Source organism: Sinocyclocheilus grahami, unplaced genomic scaffold (genome assembly GCF_001515645.1).
Source record: "Sinocyclocheilus grahami isolate Dianchi unplaced genomic scaffold, SAMN03320097.WGS_v1.1 scaffold54.1, whole genome shotgun sequence".
NCBI lineage: Eukaryota > Metazoa > Chordata > Actinopteri > Cypriniformes > Cyprinidae > Sinocyclocheilus > Sinocyclocheilus grahami.
In genome coordinates this window covers 5,863,869-5,886,336 of record NW_015505233.1, presented here as the reverse complement: position 1 = coordinate 5,886,336, position 22,468 = coordinate 5,863,869, and the positions used below count along the sequence as shown (strand labels likewise).

Below are 22,468 nucleotides of genomic sequence, written 5' to 3'. Positions count from 1 at the left end.
CACTAAACCCCTCTCACCCCCTGGGGTGCAGCGGGAGTCGGCCCAGGGGGGATTACAGCTAAAAAAAAGACAAAAAACTCATCCCCTGCTTTCACAGAAACCATCGACAACCCGCTTAACTCAGTCTCCTACACTGGCGCACACACCACAGTTCTGTGCCAGCCCATCGCTCTCAGTCTCTCTCTCACCGCACCATCTGCACCAGAAACACACATACTACAGGTAAACCCCAACTTCCTGCGTGCTGCCGTCTGATAGGATACTTTTTAAGCTGTTTGTGTGCACATTTTGAGGTTAAATCTCCAAACAAATTTGCTCAACATGTGTGTTGGGCCTGTGATTTCTACTGTCTCAGGAATGGAGGTGCCCATGCTGAATATTTACTTTTGCAAAATGTTTGTAACTTTTGGTTTAGCTGTGGTTCTTCAAGACTGCTTGTTTCTTTCTCCGTTTCTGTTTTACCTTGCTAAGGGTTGTTACTTTTTGTATTTATCATTTTGAAATATAATTTAGTCACCCAACTTTCTGAGAATTGTGGTGTAGAAGAGCACGCTTTGACACATTGAGTTGTGAGTTTTTTTAATATTGATTATAATTATTTTAAGATGATTCATTCTCCATTTCACTAAAATGACATATTATGCATAACTTTTCTAATAATGTTTTTAAAAGTTTAGCACACACATTGAGATGTGGTTCTCAAATAGGTGTCAGATTTGAATCTGGTTCGTTACCTGATTTTGTTCCCTCTTTTCTATTTATCATTTCTTAGTCTCTTCCAGCTATAGTACTACACTATAAATAAAACTGCCAAAAATGTGAAAGTTAAATTTGTAGTAAAATAAATATTTTACAGTTCAGAACAAGTACATGAACTAAATTATGATCTGAAACAAGTATATGAACAACATTTTATCTCTGTTGTGACAGATGAATAGGAAAAAAGTATGTAAACCCTTGGTTTCAGCAGAAATAACTTTCACCAAATATTTCCTGTAATTGTGAACTGGGCATGCACAATCAACTTATAATTAAACTGAACTGGTAGATGCAAGGGTTCACATACTTTTTCTGGGAAAAAAAATACTTCAATGATTAAATGAAATTCTTTTTTTCTTCCGTTTCTCTCTGTGTAGGTTTTGAGCTCTATCCGAACTGATGGAAACCCTATAGACTGCAGATTCAGTTTGACCCAACCCTACCACGTCCTGACCGCGGAGCTGCACCAAGAGGCCAAACACTCCACGTCTGAGCTGTACGAGGAGGCCCAGCCTCCTGAAGTCCAAACCTGTGTATATGAATGTGCTCGTGGATGTCTCCAACGTCTGTCCAGCTCTCCTCTACCCCTGACGTCCAAACCTATAATCTGTTGTCGTGACCCGTTGGAGCGCTGGGTTCTCCTGGGGCTTCAGGATTGCTCTGTAGTTCTTTTTGACCCACAGACAGGCCACTCACAGTGGGCCTCCTGCTCCATGGTGCCAGCGGTACTAGCATGGCATCCTTCAGGAGCTCTGCTGGTGGTGGGCGGAGGTCAAGGCGAGCTCCAGTGCTTTGATATGGGACTCTCGCCTCTCCCTCTGCGGTTAGTGAGTGAAGAACCGATTCCTGGCTCTATAGGCCCCAGCCTGCAGCTCTCTCGTCACATAAAAACCTCTGAGGGGCTAGAGGGAATGCATTGGGCCTACTGTCCGATATCTCATGGAAACGAGGGTCTGGAGGCACATGACTTACTGCTGCTTCGGTTTCATGGAGGGCCGCTTGCTGCACTGAGGCTAAGATTAGGTCAGTGGGACCTTTCTGTAGTTTACTTGATTGAAATCAGAGTAGATCATTTGAAGTGTAGCGCTAAAGATTCTTGAACATTATTGTATTTATATAGCTAGAAGTCATAAAACACAAACACACAACAATCTTGAAGAGAGAATTTACACTTGAGACTTAAACTACCATTCAAAAGTTTGGGATCAGTAAGATAAAAAAAATAACTTTATTCAGCAAGGTTTCAGTAAATTAAACAAAGATGACTATAATAAATGTATAATGTTGAAAAATTTAAATTTTCTATTTCAAATAAATACAGTTTTTAACTATTCATCAAAAAATCCTGAAAAAAAATATATCAAGGTTTCCAAAAAAATATGAAGCAGCACAACTGTTTTCAGCATTGATAATAATAAGAAATGTTTCTTGAGCACCAAATCAGCATATTAGAATGATTTATGAAGGATCAAGACTGGAATAATGGATGCTGAAAATGTTGCATTGCCATCACAGGAATAAATTACATTTTACAAACAGAAAGCAGTTATTTTAAATTGCCCATTACCTGATTCCCCTCTTCTTCCCAGTTGCAAAGAAGCAGTATATAGATATCTAGTTTTCTAGCTACTAAGAGCCCGAAATAAGATATTTGATGTCACAATCCTTGCACACTTTGGCAAATCCAGTGATTAGTCCTTCCAGAAGTAATAATTTTAGCAACCCTCTATCTTGTAAAGGACACGCATAAGGCCAGCCAATCAGATTAGAGCTTGTCCGATCAAGAGAGTGCGTGGTGGTGTTATTATGTGTTATATACTTCAGAGTGTGAGTGTACCGTCTGAGATTGCGTTCATTGTAGAACTGTAGAAGCACACAGACATTTGAGGGAATGGCAGATGCAGGGGCCAAGTCTTCTGAGGTCACTCGATACCCACCCTTGGGCTGCCACCTCCAGGTGCATTCTGGGATGCATTTCTCCGATAAATCATTTACAGTGACTTACGGTCCCTCAGGGCACCAGATAAAGTTTGACAATCAAAACCTGCCCATGCCTAGAGTTTAATTTTGACTTTGGAAGTGAATGTGACTCCCAGCGACTCTGTCAAAGTTTTAAATGGAGAGCGTCAGCAAGAGAAAGCGTTTTCTACGAGAGAGAGAGGTAAAAAGCAAGGGAGGGTGGAAGGGAGAGACAGCGACAGCAGTTCCCTCTCCTCTGATCGCGTGCCAAGGTTTTGATGAAGAAAGCAAGACATCCTTTCCGACTGATAATTCGGAGCAGCTATTGAGCAGCGCTTGTTTGCCCGTTTGTCTATTTATTTGTTTGTGAACGTGTTCGTTGGGCTTGTCTTGCTCACGCGCCCATATTTATTGACTTATATCTTTAGAACTGCTACATGATGAAGTGAGTGAATCGGACGCGCAGAGGATGAAAGTGTTGGCAGACCTCCAGTCTTTCCAAGGAAGCAGCTCTTTCTTTTTCTTTCGCTCACCCTCCCTTCGTTTTTTCCTCTCCTCCCTGAGTTATCTCATCTGGGCACGCGCTCAGCACAGGAGAGCTGCTGTACGGAGTGGATACTGGGGGCAACTGGCCGGCACACTCTGAGAAAGTGAGAAAAAAAAGAGAGTAAGGGGGAAACAAGATTAATTTAAAGGAGAGGAAATTGCACAGCATTGCAGTTTGGAGCCCTTTGGTTGCATCACATAAGACACCCTGTTTGTTTTGGTTGTGTCATTATGCCTATATATTTATAAAATATTTCAAATAAATAAATTAGTGGGGTCTTTTTATACCACTTACCACAATTAAGAACAAGAAAAACAACTTCAGTTAGAGTCCAAATGAGTATTTTGTTATCACAATCACTATCACAAATTCTCATAAATGAAGGTCACCTAACTGTCAAGGTTTTTCACTTCACAGAACAGTTCAATTTTTTACTTTATTTATTTAAAAGACCGTAACAATTGAATTTTGTATTTTATTTCATATTTTTTAAGTAACAATTAAATGTTGTACTCCAATTAATTTTGTTCTCCAAAGTCCAAATTATTTTAATTTTTTAACACAATCAACAATTAATGTAATGAAATTTATGACTTCTTATTAATGTCACCTAACTGTTCTTTAAAGCTTTTTTACTGGACAGAACAGTTAAATGTATTACTTATGTTACTTATTTATTTATTTAAAAAATGGTAACAATTCAATTTTGTCTGTATTTGTTTAAAAATGTTCATATAAATGTGTAAAAACCATATATGTGTAAACTAACTGTTAATCGGTGCACTTTTCATCCTCAGCCTTTTCTTTTTCAATTTGTTTTGTCTCTCTGCAGCTCTTCTGTGTCTGTGCTGACTTCTGTAATTTCTCTCCACACTGTTATTAGTCACATTAGTTCACTCTTCAGGGGTTTGTGGGAGGCGGCCTGTTAATTTCCCACATGCAGTTTTAATTGGACCCTACCTGACCTCCTTACCAAATTCACTTACAAAAAAATGGTGGCTGTCGTTTTATTTGCCGCAAAATCGTGCCTCCTTCTGCTCTCAACGTCCACAGGAGATGATTTCTGTCCAAGAGGGGAGTTAAAATTGGTTTAGCAACAGAAAGAGATAACAAACATGGGTCATTTACTTTACTTTGCTGTGTTATGTGCAGGTTCCTTCATGTTTAAGACTTCAGGAATCATGAATACAGAGGGTCTTGAGGGGTTGTTTTATTGATAGGCAACATATTTCTCGGTTTGTGTGGTGTTTGTCAATAATATTATGGTGCGTGTGGTTTTCGTGGCTGTGCTAATGGTCTCCTGTTGAGAAGTGAGCAAGGTTAAGCGTAGCTGTGATTGAGTGTGCCGTTCAAAAGCAGATCCAGTATGGCTGGATTAAGCTCTGTTACATTATTAAAGCCACCTTTACGGGTGTCAACCGCCTCAGGTGATTACTGTTCATTGTGATCACCGACACTAACATTCACAGAAAGTTAGCAAGAGAACAGACAGATGAGAGTTAGAAATAGAAAGATGTGTCTGAGAGAGAAAGAAAAAGAACAGGAATTAAAGGAAAAGAGAGAGGGCAGCGGATACAGAAGAATGAATGTGTGTGTGTGTGAAATGCAAGGAAAAGTTTTAGTGGTTAAATATATGAAATGCTCTTGACGCACTATGAAATCTGAAACTACTGTAAATTTAGCACTCACCTGAAGATATTAAAGATAATAGCTGATAAAGTAACAACAGTAACAAAAACTATGCAGGGCCTATAACAACAACAGATTTTTTAAAGTATTGTAAATTTTGTACATATATAATAATTAATACCATTATATACACTACCATTAAAAAATTTGAGATCAGTCAATTGATATATTAGAATGATTTCCTAAATATCATGTGACACTGAAGTCTCAATTAATGGCTGCTGAAAATTCTGCTTTGCCATCACAGGAATAAATTACATTTTCAAATAAAAAACCGTTTGGATTTGGAATTTATATCATATTCAACAGTAATATTGTTTTTACTGTATTTTTGATTTAATGAATGCAGCCTTGGTGAGAATAAGAGACTTTTTTTCGAAAACGACAAACCTTTAAATGGTAATGTATGTCAAAGTATATCATCATGATGTAAAATTAGTGTTTATTGTCCTCATCTCATTTGCCTTCAAAAATTGTATTTTATCATATAGTAGCATGATATCTGGCATCTAACACCCTAATCTCTATAGACAACTGTATTAGTATCAGCTGTTAAAAAAATCCTTATCAGTCGAGCCTTAATTTTTACATTTAGACCAGTTTGAAGAAAACTAATCTGTATGACCCTTTTGTGGTTAAAATAGTGTGTGATTGTCTTTTAGGTAAATGCACATATAAGAAGCTTTGTAAACAGCTGAAGGTTCATCCATTAGCTCCATTAGCTTAGATATCCATTCAGCTGCTCAACCCTCTCTGGTTGATTCTCTGCTGTATATGGCATTTTTTAAAGCATCTGCCATTTCTCTTAAAGGTAATTCACTAAACTAACTGTCAGCCGTATCCACACCAACGAGTATGTTTAACCTGAATCGACTGCATTTGCTGTGTGTCACAGTTCAGTGCTCACTCTCTCTCTCTTACACACACACACACCTCTCAACAGTGCTACAGGGAAAGAGCACAGACTGAAGATCGATCCAAATGTCAATGGCAATCTTACAGAGCGTCGCCTCTAAAGATCTCCCTCCTCATATGATTCAGAGCTTCCACAACCTCTTTCTCGCTTTCTCCGTTCTGTGGAATTGTGAAAATTCCAAATATTATTTTTGTTTATAATATAACATAACAAAAATGGGACAGTAATGGAAAGGGATTGAGTCGATTAGGTCTAGTATTTGATGGAAATACTGTAACTTTTGGACTTTCCTACAGTATTTGCTTCTTTTAAGTCTGCTTCAGTCATCATATATTTCATATGTGTCACTTCACAACCATTCAATAACACCAATAACATGTATTTATTCTATGTGCAGGTGTGTTCAATGGGGCTCAGCTAGGCCCAGGTGATCTGGTACAGCACCGTTTGCGCTGTGAGGAGGTGAACACAGCACTGGGAATTCTGGGTAATATGGACTGGGCCATGATGGGAGCAGAGTGTTACAGGTCACTCAGCTCCATCACAGATCACCTGCTGAGAAAACCACTGGACCAGCAAACTGAAGGTAAAGACTCCAGACCTGCAGGCTTTGATTTCTGAACAGAGACTAAACCTAAACTTAATTAGTGTCAGGGAAAGTGCAGCTTAGAATCAAAAAGGTCTTTACTCTTCAAAATAAATTTAAATCTCGTTATGTGCTCTGGTGCTGAGAACGATAGCTAATAGGACCATGGACCACTATAAAACATATATGTATGGTTCAGAATTAAAGTAAAAGTAGTTTGACACTTTGTGGTTGTTAAAAGTTTGCTTTACATCATTAACATTCCTAGCTAATGTCCTAACTAAAGGAAGTCACTGTTACCACCTTGAAGTTTTGTTTTGAGAAATGCTCTAGTATAATTTGTTTGCAGATTTCACTTTGTTTGATATTTTGTATGTAATGCAATGAGAACGGATTGGGGCCACTGCTTGTACATATTTGATCCTGTTGAGTGTGATTGCAGGTCAGTTGGAAGCTGTGCTGGGGATGTTTTATGCCCCCTGCAGACCCCTCTCAAACACTGTCATACTGGAGTACAGAGATCCCATCAGCCGATACGCCCGCCGATTCTTCCATCACCTGCTCAGGTACACACATAACACACACTCTACATACAGTACACACCACCTCCTTCATCTGATTAATTCCTCTTCAGTTGAAAACAATAATTAAATAAAAATCAGCAGTCAGTCAGGTGTTCAGAAATGGCTTTGCAATGCTTCTGACTTCTCTCTTCCAGACACCAGAGGTTTGAAAAAGCCTTCTTGCTGGCTGTAGATATCGGTGCGAGAGATCTGTTCATGGTGAGCACACACTTTCAGACATGCACATACAATGGCAACAAAACAATACAACAAATATCTCAATTTAGTTCATTTTTCAATAACTTGATAACACGTTTGCATGTTGACGGTTCTGTCAGATGTCGGTTAATGGTCACATGAAATGCAGGTAAATACATTTTTTTATATTCTGTCTTTTTTAGTAAGTGTTTTTATTTTAAGTTTTATTTATTTGTTTTTGTCTTTTTATTTTAATTTTACATTATTATTTAATTATTAGATTTTTATCAACTCACAAAAATTCAGCTTTAGAAACCTCTAGGAGTTCACAAACCCTAGATTGGGGTTACCTTCAAAGTATGGGATCAGTAATATTTTATTTTAAATAAATAATTTTATTCAGCAAGAACACATTAAATTAAGCTACAGTAAAGACATTTGTAATCACATAAATGTTGAACTTTTTCTTCATCAAATAATCCTAAAACAAAGGTATCAGGAATGTTGAGCAGCAATACTGTTTTCAACATTGATAATAATAAGATTGGTACTTGAGCACCAAATCAACGTATCAGAATGATTTCTGGATCATGTAACATTTCAGTTTTTTTTTTACTGTTTTTGATCAAATAAATGCATCTTTGGTGAACATAAGAAACCTATTTCAAAAACATTATAAAACTCTTACTGTCCCAAACTTTTGAATAGTAATGTACATTTTGTACATATGAAAATGTTCAAAAATGCAAGCAGAAAGCATGTTTTAACTAATTTAATTAAGTCTTTATAAGTTAGCATAATCATAGCTTTTTATGTATTTAAAAATAAATTAATCTGTGATCATTAAAAAGATTCATTAAGTTAATATTGTGACAAGGTATAAATTAAAAATATGTTTTAAAATGAACTTAAAAATGTGTTGCCATTGTCTGTGACAATAGTTTAGTTATGGGTGGGTTACACATTCAGAGACCTTTGAGTTGGCTCTGTTTTGGACTGAGAGGCTCTGGGCAGGTGCAGCTCTGGGTTTGAGGCCCCTGGCCATGTCACGTCCCCTCTCTCCTATACCATAACAAGAATCCCAGAGACTCCGGAGAGCAACAGTTGCTAAGAGAAAGAGGGAGGGGGGTGTGGAAGAAAAAGAGTGAGGGAGTCTGTCTTTCACAGCTCTCGTGGCCGGTTCACTATCTTTTCTCTCCCTCTCCTTTCTCACTCCTTTAAATGGTCTTGTGTGTGTGACCCCTTTTCTAGGCCTCCTCTCTCCATGCCCGAGTGACACCTTCCCTATTAGCGTTCACTCCGGCCGCTGTCTCTCTCTTTCTCTCTGTCCTTTTTTCATGCAGTTCCTCTCTCTCCCTCCTTCTTTCACGCCGATCGCACTCGTTCCAATTCATTCCCCACTAAGTGCTGCTGCTGAGGGCCCCAATTGAAAAGGTGGAGCTCGAGCCACACAAGCCTGAAAGAGCAGAGAAGAGAGGGAGGGAGGGAGAGAGAGAGAAGGGCAAAGGAAACCTGGATCTGTTATTCTTGGGACATGCACTGGGAAAACGCAAAAGAGAAAGGATGAGAGAGACGAAAGTGGCAAATTATGAATGGCCCATGAATATCAGTCCTTGTGAATCAACAAAGAGCAGAGAGAGAGCGAGCTAAAGGCAGAGAAACAGAGAGAGAGAAGGCAGTGGCGTTTCACCCTGCAGTTTTGGCTCTTGGCTAATTAGCCACAGAAGTTAAATTAAACCACCCACAGGAGAGAGGGAGAGAAAGAAAGCAAGAGAAAGGCAGAGAACGAGCGGGGGTCATTGCTCCATCTGATCTGTTCCCCTCGATGTCACAAAGGTCAGATGAAACAAAACGGAAGGAGCCCCATGTAAGAGCACCCAGTATGAGCCGGGCTCGAGTCTCCATTGTCTCCGAACCAACAATGGAGCACCGAAAGAATTTCTCTTTCTTTTCTTTTGTGAAGTGAAGCACTTTGGTGTTGGAAGAAATTGGAGGGGTCGGAGTCACCCAAAGGGGTAGAGAAGAAGGGAGAGGGAGGGCAGGGTTGCCCCTCCACTCATTCACTGGAGTGTTTTGCATAATTGTAACATTCTATACTTGTAATTATCCTCTGATGTGAACCCTGATAGAGTCTGTGCTAATTCGTTTAGCCGTATTTCACTGACTTTTCTCGTTCCTGTGCTTTTTTTTTGTTTTTGATCTGCCGATTAATTAATTAGATCATAATTGTGATCATATGCTTGCTTTGTTGGTTAATGGGGCGTGTGTTTGCTGGAAACGGAGGGGGCCCGTGTTAATATCAACGATTAGACATGATGTGCGGCACAGAGCTGATATTGGCTGGTTTCTGTGTTGAGATGGATAATGAACTCTGTAAGACCCTCTCGTGTATCTGATAAACACCTTCCTCAAACACTCACGTGGATTACAGGTGTGATCCTCCAGAATTGTTTTCGCACATGTGTCAGCGTAAATGCGCAGTTGCGCATGTAATGGTTCTCTCTCTTGCTCTGCTCCACTGGTCCATGTTAATTTTAAACTCTTTTCTGACGTCGAGCGAATATCAAGCATCATCGCTGGACCAGCTGTTTATCCTGTCTCCATATGCCTCTCCAGTCAAAAATAACACTAAAAGGCCGTTTATCTGCGTTTGAGCTCTTAAAGCTCTTAAATAAATAAGATTAGACCAGATCCGGTGTCCTGTGTAAGCTGTGGTGAATAAGAGGTATAATATCTGATTTATGTACAGAATTATTGTCATCCCTCTTAGACGTCTGGATTCAGTCGCTTTTTCTCCGTCTGGCTCTCTGTTTCCTGGCCTTCCTCTTTTTTTCAATCTGTCTGTCTTTCTGGCTCAGAAAGCATTATGTTCTGCTAAGCTAAAATAGAGGTCTTCAGATGCAATGCTAATATCCAGTGTTTGGCACTCTTTCGTTTTCCTTCTCTATCTTTATTGTTGCATCTGATTTTTCCTCTTATGCATGTGGTTATAGAAATGTAGAGGTTCTTAAAATACACAGCTTATGGACAGGTTCTTTTTAATGAGTCGCTCAAAAAGATTCATGAAACAGTCTCAAATTCCTATGGTAGTTTGAGATTTGAATCAGATTCACTGAATCGTTTAGAGCTGTTACTGAGTTTGCAGTTGACTCAGTAAATCAGGAATACATTTTCAGTTATGTCCAATTCAAGCTGGGCAGAGAATCATTACTTGTAATTAAATATATGTATTCACAACAGAGTTTTGTTGCAATAAGTGGTATTCTAAAAAACATGGCAAAAAATATTGGTCATTGTTTAGCATAAAGTTTAGTATTGAGTTTGTAATTTTTAATTGATTGGAAGATTAAATTTGTTTTGGAATAAAACTGTGAGGTTTAATCCTAAACTCAGTATTTTTTTTTTTTTTTAAAGAGGTAAAATATTATACCATCATAATTGAGTGATTCTGTATTTTCTCAAGTAAAAAGCCATTTGGCTCCTAAATGTTAATTTAGACTTTTTAATGTCTGGTAGCCTGTGATTGTTTCGTTTAAAAAGAAGAATCATTGTTTGAATCGTGAGGTTATTGGCTCTCATCCCTGAGCCTGTGAAGAGCTAAATCAAGTCCTGTTTGATGTTTGTAAGTCACTCTTATCCCCCTCCCCTCATTTGATCAGACTTGCAGAGGCTGGTTGACAATACAGGCATTAGTGCTCTGCAGGTCTGACTATGCTGCATTCACCCTCCCTGCATCTCGCTGCAGCTCTGACTGATGTCCCCGAAGCGGAAGGATGGGTTTAGCGTTTAAACGGACAGAAAGAGAGAGGATCTTATTAGTTCGGAGACAGCACTGAGCTCCTCGCCCAACTTTCACTTTAATTTACCCATGAATGGGCCCCTTCAAGATGGTCAAATGTAGCCTGTCAATTACATTATTATAAGTTCTTCCACCGTGTCTGAACATCTGAGGATCTTCTCGACTGAAACATAAGGATATTCTGTTCACTGAGAAAGTTTTATACCACATGGTACAATATGCATACTACATCAGATTTGTTTCACATAGCTCTGGGTCTTAAATTTGATTGGATGAGTGAAATTAATGGTATACATGAAAATCTGACTAAATATTAATTATCTTAAGCAGACAAGTTTTCAAGTGTATCAAAATTATTCTACTTATTTTATTTTACTTTTACTTTTACTTTTACTTTATTTTATTTTATATTTTCAAAGACTTATTACACTCCTTGTAACTGATTGATTGATGAGCTATTACTAGGCAGTATTAGTTTGGGATTTTGGTTTTTAATTATTGCAATTATTTGCCAACATATTTTAACATATTTTCTGTTGCTTCATTTTGTGAAAGCAATAAGCCTTTCTATAGTGAATTTACCACTGTGTTGGTAGGCCTCTCTCTGTAGTTTATTCTGGAATTAACTACTTGTTAAAACTATTTTATGATAAAAAAAAGACTTTTACTTTAATACACCAAAGGGTTCTGTCAGTAAAGCACATCTAGTGTCATTGTTCACATTCTCTGAGCGGTCGGTTGTGCTTTATCTCTGTTATACGTCTCAATCCGGCATCCATTTTGGTGGGACTAATGGTGTGACATTTAAAAACATGTTTGTGGGTTAATGGAGGTCTCCTGACTGCATGAGGCTCTATAATAGATATATTATAGTCTATTCTCTGGGATGAGAGGGCTCATATTTAAGAGAAAGAGCAAGAGTGAGTGTGTGGATGTGTGTGCCTCACACACCCACCTGCTCGTAATGACAATAGTTTAAACTCTATTCCGACATGAAGAGCATCGCTCCTGCTTTTAAAAAGATGACACATGCCTTTCGCCACATCTTTGTGCTTTTTGAAACCAGTATGATTGCATCCGGTCAGAGTTCAGGGAGAAAGAGAAAAGGAGGGAGGACAACATAAAGGCAACTGAACAAATGAGCAAATCTGATTTTTGAAAGTTTGAAAATACTTTTATCTGTTTTTTTTCCCCCTCTGAAACTTCAAACAGGTTATTTTATGTATTCTCTCTCTCTCTCTTTCTCCTGCAGCCTCTCTTCGCTCCTTCTCTCTCTTCGAGCAGAGCGCAAAAATGAAAAAGGGAAAAAACTTATTGTCATGTGAGCTGAGATTAATTTTAGATTGCTCTGCTGTTCTGCTTTACCTTCAAAGGACCTCCATTACGTGGCAGCAGATAAGGGTGAGGTGGTGTTAGCCTCTGTAGCCAAGAAGAAGGCTAATGAAATAGACGCAGAGGCACAAACATCGGCACCAGGTGAGAGAATTATTCACATAATGTTAGTTGCAAAAAAAATGCTCCAAAATCTCCTATTGATGTGTGATGATTAGTGTTTACAAGTGCAAAATTATCACTCATAAACTCTCATTATCTGCGTGTTTTCATTTACTCTATTAGAAAAATTAAAATAAATGCTGCAGGGTAAAAGCACCTTGGTCACCAGTTGGAATTGCAATAGTATTGACTGTTTTCAAACAGGTTTTCCTGGCCTCATCCCCTTCATCTTCCATTGTATAATCAAACATATTAAGCTATGATAGGTACAATTATTTTGACACAGAAAAATGGCTTATTTCAGAAATGTTCCATTTTTTCCATCTCCAGTCATTTGCATGTGGCGTGTCGCAGCAGAATTTACTCTAGCTCTGAAAAAGCACATACACTGTTAATTTCATTCGGTCTTTCATGATATGACGTAAGGCACATGTGACTCTGGTGATGGCACCACTGGGAAATTAAAAAAAGTCATTAGGTTTCGTCATTTTTAATCTCTTATGTAATTATATTTGACTATTTGAAGGGTTTTTTTGGAGCGCTCTGTGCAGATGTAGAGAGAGTTTGATTCATTCACGTTGTTAATTGGCTGAATAGGACGGGTTTAAAGTCCATTGACCTCAGCTCTGATATTCTGTTTCCTGCTGACCTGATGAGGACGTCCCACGTGCTGTTCAACATACATTTCCTCGGCCAGCAGGATGGGCATTCGTTCAAATGAAAGAGAGCAGTAGAAAGAAAGGAAAAGTAAGAGGGGGATGAGGGACGGACAGAAGTGGTTTGGCTAACAGGTGTACAGATGAGACAAGGGAGGTGTTTAGCTTCTAATAAGGGGGTGAAAACTTGAGGGTATGTGTGTGTGTGTGTGTTTCCCACCCTGTCTGCCCATAAGCCTCTTAATTATGTCCTTGATGATTTCCCTGCTCTCTCACCCCGAGCAGACCTTAGCCTTGGAAGGAAGTGCTTAAGAGTGTGAATGTAAAAGGAACGGATGGGCAAAATAGTCTGTTTGGGGGCATTCTACCGCTGTTAATAGTTAAAATTGTTGCAATTATAAGTCATTGCCTGAGATTTTTTTTTATAGTGCAAGATACCCCTTTTCTCTCTTTTTCTTTTCTGTCAGCTCTGTGTACGTTTTCAGGTCAATAGCTTCTTTGAGGTGCTGATATTGTGTGTTTATGTGCAGGGATTATTGTGGAATAGAGGAATATTTAGAGGAAATTCTGTAGGGCAGTGTGGGGTATCATAAATAGGGAATGAGCGCGGTAGGATTCGGCATTGTGCTGTGCTGTGCATTAAAAAGACAAAGGTGTCTTGTTTACATTTGGCCAGCCTGAAGCGAATGTCTCACACTGTCAACCAACCATGACTCTAAAGGATACACACACCCCAAAAATTTAAAAGTGACTTACTATTCACACATTATATGGCCATTCTCATAAATAAAACAAAGCTCAAAGTGTAAAACAGCTTTAATGGTATTGATCTGCTGTAGCTGATTCTGGATGATTATTAACTGACAGTTTAGCAAGTGTTGTCCATGTAGTCCCTTAAACCAATATGAAATGAATGTCATCAATTTAATTACATGATACACTGATGAAATAATTAATTGCAAATAATTTTATGTAAACGAAATTTGGATTTTCAGGTAAATTTTGCATAAGCCTCTCACAGGCCTACAATCAGTGTGCACTATTTTAATATCTAAAAAACATTTATTTATATATATATATATATATATATATATATATATATATATATATATATATATATATATATAAATATACTTCCATTTTATACAAATCAAAAACTATTATTATAAAACAGCTCTATCATTCCAAAGGTCTGGGAGGATGATTAAATTAAATTCATATAATTGCAGAATTTTTATGGTGTAATTTTCTTAAAACTATTTATACTCAATGAATGAATTAAATGAACAGCCCTAATCATTTAAATTTTTGAAAAGTATCCCCCCTATTTTTCTGGATCTCCCTGCATAGACGTTATGTAGTCTCTCTCGCTGTCTGTCTGTCTGTCTCTTTTTCCATCCTTCCACCGTTGCTTTGTTGTCACAGAAGAGGATCAGTGTTCACTGTCTTATTGAGGAGTGTGTTGATTTGGTGAGAGAGTCAATTGTAAAGGAGGACTCTGAGAAGAGCGTATGAGAGGGATCATCTTATAGCTCACGAGACGCAGACGCACACACTGCTGTGCTGTAGGGTGTTCCCTGAGATCAAGTCTCACTTATGGTCTCTTGTTATGTGTAACCTTCACTGTCTCTGTCTGGGAGAGTCGTGTATAAGACGCCCATGTATTACACAATGTGTCATGTTCTGTCTCTCGCTCTCTCTCTCTGCTTCATACAGAAGAGCTTCTACATTTCAAAGATTCTACATGTTAAACTGTTTCCCTCGGGGCATGGTGGGATTTTGTGTGTGATTTTCAGATGAGTGTCAGTCACCGTACGAAGGGCAGAGTGGAGTCAAACCATCAACCATCAGCGAGAGGCATGATCACGACCCCGAACACTGGAGCAATGCATCAAGGTGTGTGTGTTTTTTAAATTCATTATTCATATGGTCACACTTTATTTTAAGGTCCAATTATTGCCATTAACAAACAATTAACTACGACTTTTGCCTGAATATACTCCTAATTTACTGCTTATTTAGTAAGGTAGTTGTTAAGTTTATGTATTGGGTAGGACTAAGGATGCAGAAAATGGTCATGCAGAATAAGTGCTTTATAAGTACCAATAAAGTCAATATGTTAATATTATTTCTAATAAGCAACTAGTTAATACTGAGAAATGGTCCCTTTACTAAAGTGTTACCGATTAAATTGTTAGCTGATACATTAAAAATGCCAAAAACTGGTCTGTCTTCCAGCATGGATAGTTCACCCAAAAATTAAAATTTAGTCATTATTTACCTTCATATCTTTGCCAACCATATGCTGTTATTTTTTCTGTGGAACACAGAAGTAGATGTTTTTGGAGAATGTGATAGTAAAAGTAATAGTTCCGGTCCTTGATTGTGGTTGGCTGAGCCGTGTTCAAGGCAATTGTAAAATACTCGATAAACACACACCTGTGATCTCATTTCATCAGTATTACTGCTCCTTTGTGTCTGTGTTGCTGTCTATGTGTTTGGCAGCCATTCTTCTGGACATTACTTGTTATCAATTATTAGTAAACCATGGCTTCTTGAGGCTTATTACTTTATTATACAATGACAGTTCAGTTCGATTTCAAACTCCTAAGCATAAAGACTCCATAGTAAAGTCTCCAAAGTATTCCATACAACTCGCATGCTATGTGGTAAGAGCCGATAGCTTTGTGAAATTTAAGTCATTATTTGTTAATAATCTTAAGAACTGCCTTGACTGGAGCCTTGATTCTGTGAGCTGAACTGGAGAACCGTTTGAGAACGAATTGCTCAGTTTGATGAACAAGTTAATTGAAAAGAACTTTCTGAAAAGAATGATTTTGTCAGATATTGAACTGATCCATTTGTCAAGGTCAATCATTCAGTTATTAACAATATAAATTTGGCAAAATTGACATTATATGGAAAATAACTATGTGAAGATTCTTAGAAGCATACAGCTTTGAGGGATGTAAATAATGACTACATTTTATTTCTTGGGTGAACTATACATTTAAACTCATGTCAAACATATATTTTGAGCAAACACCCATACTCACTCTTCTAGTATGTGTAGTTCAAGTTTGGCCTGGAGCATCACAAGGAGTGTGTAGAGTGAGTGCGCGTGTGTGTGTGTGTGTGTGTGTTACATGAGGGTTGTCCTATTGTCTTATCCTCTCTCTCTGCTTCCATTGCTGTTGATGGAGGGACCATTGACTGTGCTGACTCTCTTTCTTTCTGTCCCACTTAAGCTCTCTCGATCTCCTTCAAATCATGCCTCTCCCATCAGCCAGTTCCGAGCGGACGGCCCAAAGAGCATGGCGTGGGATTAACGGGTTTTAAAACATAAAATAAGGAGTTTTGGGTAATTTGGCAGCTGGAATCCCAGTTTTCAGGCCTGTACTGCTACTCGACTGCATACAAGACATCAGAGGGAGATACTCCCACCCAGATAAATAGCAGTCGAGAGAGAGCGGAAAGCCTCTTCTCATTTTTCCTTTTTGTATTTGTTTTTTGGATATTTTTAAAAATTCTATTTAACCAGACTAATCTGGTCTCCGATGAAGTTTTATTGTTTCTTATGCCGAGCCAATAAGGCTTAGAGACACTGATTCAAGCTTCATGCCTGTGTTGTGCTGGCAAAGAAAAAAAAGATCGGGAGAGTGAGCGAGAAGAGGAGTACAATGACTTGGTGGCATCACCGTCGGTTGTACTAAATCCAGCCCTGCACAGGGAGAGAGGCAAAGATGCAGATATCTGGAAAACATCCCGACACACATCTGTTGACGTGTCCTTTCATTCTCTCACACATACACACTCGGAGCACTCAGAAAGACACGCTCCAGCTCTTGGACTTGTGACACTTTTTGCATCTGAGTGCATCTGTACATGTGTAGCAATGTGTATATGTTTGTTCGCTTGTTTGTATGGTGTGGGCTGCGCCCCGTAGGCCTCTTTTTCTCCTCCTCCCTCGATTCCTTGTAAGCGCTGTGCATCACTAAAGGAAATAGAAAAAGCACAGAAATTGGACCCCGTCTCCATCGCCAGTCGCCGCAGAAAACCCAAATCGCACAGCCCACAATACGACTGATAACATTCACACGGTCTTACACGCTTGCTGGATTTGATGGCACGCCGTACGGTGGCAGCGTGTTTTTCATGGAATACCCATGGAATCATGGGAAATGCCTGACTCCCACACGTAGCTTCTCCCTGTTGAGGGTCGGACCTGATGTGTGTGTGTGAAAGAGATCCAGATCCGTCTGCTGTGAATGCTAGTACACATTGATATTAGTGTGAACAGGATAGTAATGCTGGATCCTGTGAAGCATTCATCTTTCTGAATGCAGACGACCAGAATATTTCCATACAGCATGGACAGTTAGCAGTGCATATGTAAAACTGCTCTTGAGTCTGACCGTACGGGGTTAGAGAGATTTCTTTAGTCAGTCATATATGAAAAACATGATTCCAGTCTCTTTTGTCTGCATTAGGGCCAGAGAAACGTCAACCTCCGAGGCTACGGACGAGTTCTCGAACGCCCTGACAAGTCATCGCACCTGGCCTTGGAAACACACAGGTGTGTTCTTTTGAATACAGTTCTCAAAGTAGATATAAAAGTAACAGGGTTGAATGACTACATTGTTCTCAGTATTCGGATCAAGGCGTACAGCTTGTTTTTCATGTTGAGCTTTATGGTTATAATTTATATTGACTGTGTGTTTTACACAGAGCTCTACTGCCGTAGATAATTCCCTCATTAATGCCCTGAGAGTGATATCTTCCCTTCTGTTTTGCCCTCTCAAAAATAGGTTCAAGTTGACTGCCTTTTTTTCTGCTTGTATTGTACTTAGCTAATCATCCTAAAACATGAATGTTTTATTCTTTTCTGTCCACAGAATAATTTAACTTTTTCCCATACATATTTATTGGACAGTACAGACTGTAGGCTATTACAGACATTTACATCAGAATTTTAATACATGCATAATCCTGAATGCTAATGGCACACTCATAATTTACCATGGAGAAACCCTCCTCCAGTTGAGCTGCAGAGGATGCTTGAACTCTTCCACCCACTCGTACATACAGTACATTTACAGCAGATTACTGAGTGATTGGTGCTCATCTGATCACCTGATTCAGGTGTGGTTGCAGAAAGGTGGCGCTGTGACATGCAAGCAGATGAGTTGAAGTAGAGCTTAAAACTTTTTAGGACACTTTTATGTAATTTTCAATGCTTTTCTCTCTTTAGAAATCAACCTTGTTGACCGGAACACCCAGGTAATGATTTACATTTCTATAATAATATGGTGTATTTCTTACTGTGTTGTTAACTTTTTACTGTCCTGTAATTGATGCATGTAGACAAATCAGTTCTGCCAGGTGTTATTTCTAAAATTGAGCAGAATATTTCTATTATTATATATGAATATTCTTTAGTCATAATTTCACTTCTAAAATATTTTATTATTGTATTACATTTTTAATGACATGTATAATATCTATTACTGCAGTTTTCGCTGATAGTTGTAATAATGATATTCATATTTTGTGACTTATAGGTGCCTGAGGAGGGGAAACTGAAAGTTATTCATTTTGGTTTAGTGTAAATAGACATTTATTTGTGCAATGAATAGTACTTTTTTACGATAGAATAAAAGGGTTTTTTTACTAAAAGAACCAGTGTAACAGATTAAATGTGCTTAAACTATAAAAACTACTTTTAAATAAAACATATTTTTGCAATTCTTTTGATTCTGTTTTGATTACTTTTTAGCTTGATGCACAGTGTTTGTTAAAGAATTTCATGTCACATAATTTGTCACACTCTATCTTGGAAAAGGGGTCGTAAAATCCTGTTTATGGCCAGTACTGCACAGTCTAAGCGCAACAGCACAGAGTAAAAAAAAAAATTCTAACCTACTTTTCCACGGCTCTTTCGGTTACATATATTGCCTTAGCATTCCAGCTCGTGCCAGTCACTATCACACTATCAGAATGGATGTTTGAGAGTCTGTGCAAACAGCTTTTTTTATTTTAGTAACACTTCACTTTCTTTGAGAATGGTGGCACAGAGGCCACACTACTATCCCTGTCCTTGATCACAGGATCAGTGGTGCGGCTTGTGGGCTGGGTTTAATTCTCCACCTGTTTGGTGTATGAGATTACAAGCAGAAGAAATGCAGAGGGATACGCAGCGCGTGTCTCTAAAGAGGAGGCTGCCGTTTTCCCCCCACAGTCTTCATACACAGCGGCCATGTCAGAACTGTCGCCGGCCTGCTCTCCGAACTTAATCTGACAGCACCCAGCCATCCATAATCCCTCACTGTATCGTAATCTATTTACTCTGCATTCTAAGAGGATTTTCTTTTTCTTTTTTTTAAGTATATATACAAGATATATAAATATGAATTCATGCTGGAAATGGAGGAAGGGTCAGGAGAGGAAGATTTTGTGTTGTCACCTCTGTTTTTATGTCCGTCTATTGCACGTTTTAAGGAAATATCAGTTAAGTTCTGTCATCACTGTATCATTTGAAAGCATATTTTAAACATTGCTTTACATGTAAATACATTTTTTACTGTAAAAACAGAGGTTCCCTATTGACGTCCTTTGTTTGAGGATCTGAATCTTTTATGTGTGACAGATATGCAAAAAATTAAAAAAAACTGGAAGGGGGCCAACACTTTTTCACACCACTGTATATCTATGGGTTCTTTAATGGCAAACAGGTTCTTTAGATTATTAAAATGTTCTTCACACTAAGAAAAAAATGGTTCTTTTAAGAACTATTTACTTAAAGGTTCTTTGAGGAACCCAAAATGGTTCTTCTATGGCATCACTTTGAAATCCCCCTTTTGAAACCTTTATTTTTAGGAGTGTATAATATGCTATATTTAGTGTCTGTGCATTTGATTTGTGCATCAATTATGATAATCGATCAGACAACTCACCATTATTAATGTGTTAATCTGATTATCTAGCAGTTTTCAAGAGGCATCGGTCTTATTTGAATTATATTCATATTGTTTTTTTAATTAGTCTTGCCTCCAGTCACTGATTGTGTGCCAGGAACCATTTTCAACAGCTCAGACTAAAGCTTAGAAACTTATAATCACACAGGATTATTGAAGAGATCACAGTTTTTCTGTGAATGACAACCTTGTAATCCTGTGTTGAGTCAAACTAAGAAAATGTTTTGGATCAAACAGTCTTTTTGGCAAAAATGTTGAGATTTGATTGGCACATAATTGTGTTTGATAGATGATGAGCTTCTTTCATAACATCCAGAAGCATTGTTAACTTCTTTTCATGAGTTATAAGAGAGCTTAGATGATCTGATCATGTTTGTGTATTTTGTAGTTTATGAGGACATTGAGTTTATGCTGCTTCTATTCTCTTTTAATATATCAAAAAAAAAAACTTTTAACCGAAGTTTTACTTCTGCTATGGTAAGTAAAAGTGTAGTGTTCATGACTCTAGTGCTCTTCACAGTTGATCAGAGATCTTGACGTCTAATTGAAGCAGCTGTCATGCTCCACATAGCCTACTGATCAAATCTGCACATACAATCAGCTATCCACGGTTAGTGTTCATGTCCTGGCTGTCTGTGTAAGCAGAGGGCGAACTGGTTTTCACTGGCGCATCAGCGGCTGCGCGAGGCCTCGGGGTTCATCCAGCGCCATCTTTCAGACGGTGAGGTGGTCACAGTCTGGTCGTTTGATGTGAGAAAAATGAACTCGACAAACTGTTCTTTGCTCAATTAAGAGTTAATTAACTGCTCCCATTTTAATTGCTGCTATTAAGATCAATTATGTCACCACTCAGATTAGATTGCACTGTTTTGTCAACTAACACCCGAGTGGTGAAATTCATTAACGGAGAGCTGTTCCTGCCTCTGTCACAGTAAAGCTTTTTGTGTTTATAGCTTCTTTCATATAAAGAAAGTCGTTCAATGTCACAATTTTCCATTTTATTTTAGATTTATTCCTTCCTTTTTTTAATTGACTCAAAATGTCAAGTGGTTAAACCAAGTATTTAGCCTACGTTGCATCTTAATTCTTGGGAATGAATAAAATCTTCAAAAACGTTTTCGAACTTTTTTCAAGGTAATTTCTGTTCAAATATGTCACTTCTTTTCTGCAATATCAAAAAGTTTAGGCAACTTAATAGCTACTCCAAGCAAAACGTGCCTTTCACATAAAAGGCCAAAATACTTAAAAATAATAATTTATTTTATATTCAAATCCAGCAAAAAACAAATCTTGACTGAAGGAAATGAGCTTCTCATGCTTTCTGGTGTAGGCTAATAATTCGCTTTCTTTTCATTTAAATAATTTGATTCGTTTAGTTTGAATCATTTAACACCGTTTTTATTTTAATAACAGGACCAACTAAATTAATAAATGTATAGGCTAATAGGCCTAAACATAATAATAGGCTAATAACAGTTAAAAATAACTATCTAAAACTAACGTAAAGCTTTCTCAGTAGCCTAAATTGTATTTAAGTTGTTAGATAAAGCTATATATGAGCTCAGCAAGTGTCCATCCTGACAGCCATAATGCGTCTGTCATCTGTTCCTAAGACCTCAGCGTCAGTACTGTAGGAATAAATCCCTCTGGTGGTTTTCCCACCCTCAGCGTTTCTGTAACTCACAGAGGCCTGGAGTCAGCATCTCACCATCTCAGCAAACCCTTCGCTCATCACACTTCCGTTTTCCCATTAATGGTTTTGGTCCGTAATCTCTTTTACAGTTTTCACATGTAATAATATGGTGCCAATTGTGGACGAGCCGTCCCACTCGGGTGACATGTGGACATATGAGCATATCAGCAAGGCAAGAGTGGATTGCCTCGTACAGCAGTAATGGAAGCGTCCTATCCGCCTCATGAACCGAGAGAAAATTCTTCGTTTGGAGGACAGTCCAGCAAAAAACAAATCTTGACTGAAGGAAATGAGCTTCTCATGCTTTCTGGTGTAGGCTACTAATTCGCTTTCTTTTCATTTAAATAATTAGATTCGTTTAGTTTGAATCATTTAACACCGTTTTTATTTTAATAACAGGACCAACTAAATTAATAAATGTATAGGCTAATAGGCCTAAATATAATAATAGGCTAATAACAGTTAAAAATAACTATCTAAAACTAACGTAAAGCTTTCTCAGTAGCCTAAATTGTATTTAAGTTGTGATGTATTTGTCATATAACTGATGATTTTAATCTAAATGAATACAAAACATAACAGAGGTTTGTCATAAATTAGGACGTAAAAAATGCGTTCATCTAAACAGCTTTGCC

General features: G+C 38.1%; 1 protein-coding gene across 1 annotated transcript in view; it reads left to right on the top strand.

Moving 5' to 3' along the window:
- Window positions 1-19,459, top strand: part of LOC107583657 (WD repeat-containing and planar cell polarity effector protein fritz homolog) — a 40,000-nt gene extending 20,541 nt beyond the window's left edge. Inside the window, exons 8-16 of the mRNA XM_016269941.1 lie at window positions 1,137-1,782; window positions 6,268-6,456; window positions 6,899-7,022; window positions 7,175-7,238; window positions 12,390-12,492; window positions 14,963-15,062; window positions 17,657-17,742; window positions 18,418-18,446; window positions 19,274-19,459. Coding sequence (XP_016125427.1) covers window positions 1,137-1,782; window positions 6,268-6,456; window positions 6,899-7,022; window positions 7,175-7,238; window positions 12,390-12,492; window positions 14,963-15,062; window positions 17,657-17,742; window positions 18,418-18,446; window positions 19,274-19,459 — 1,527 coding nt within the window. The remainder of the gene's footprint in view (window positions 1-1,136; window positions 1,783-6,267; window positions 6,457-6,898; window positions 7,023-7,174; window positions 7,239-12,389; window positions 12,493-14,962; window positions 15,063-17,656; window positions 17,743-18,417; window positions 18,447-19,273) is intronic.
- Window positions 19,460-22,468: the final 3,009 nt, after the last annotated feature.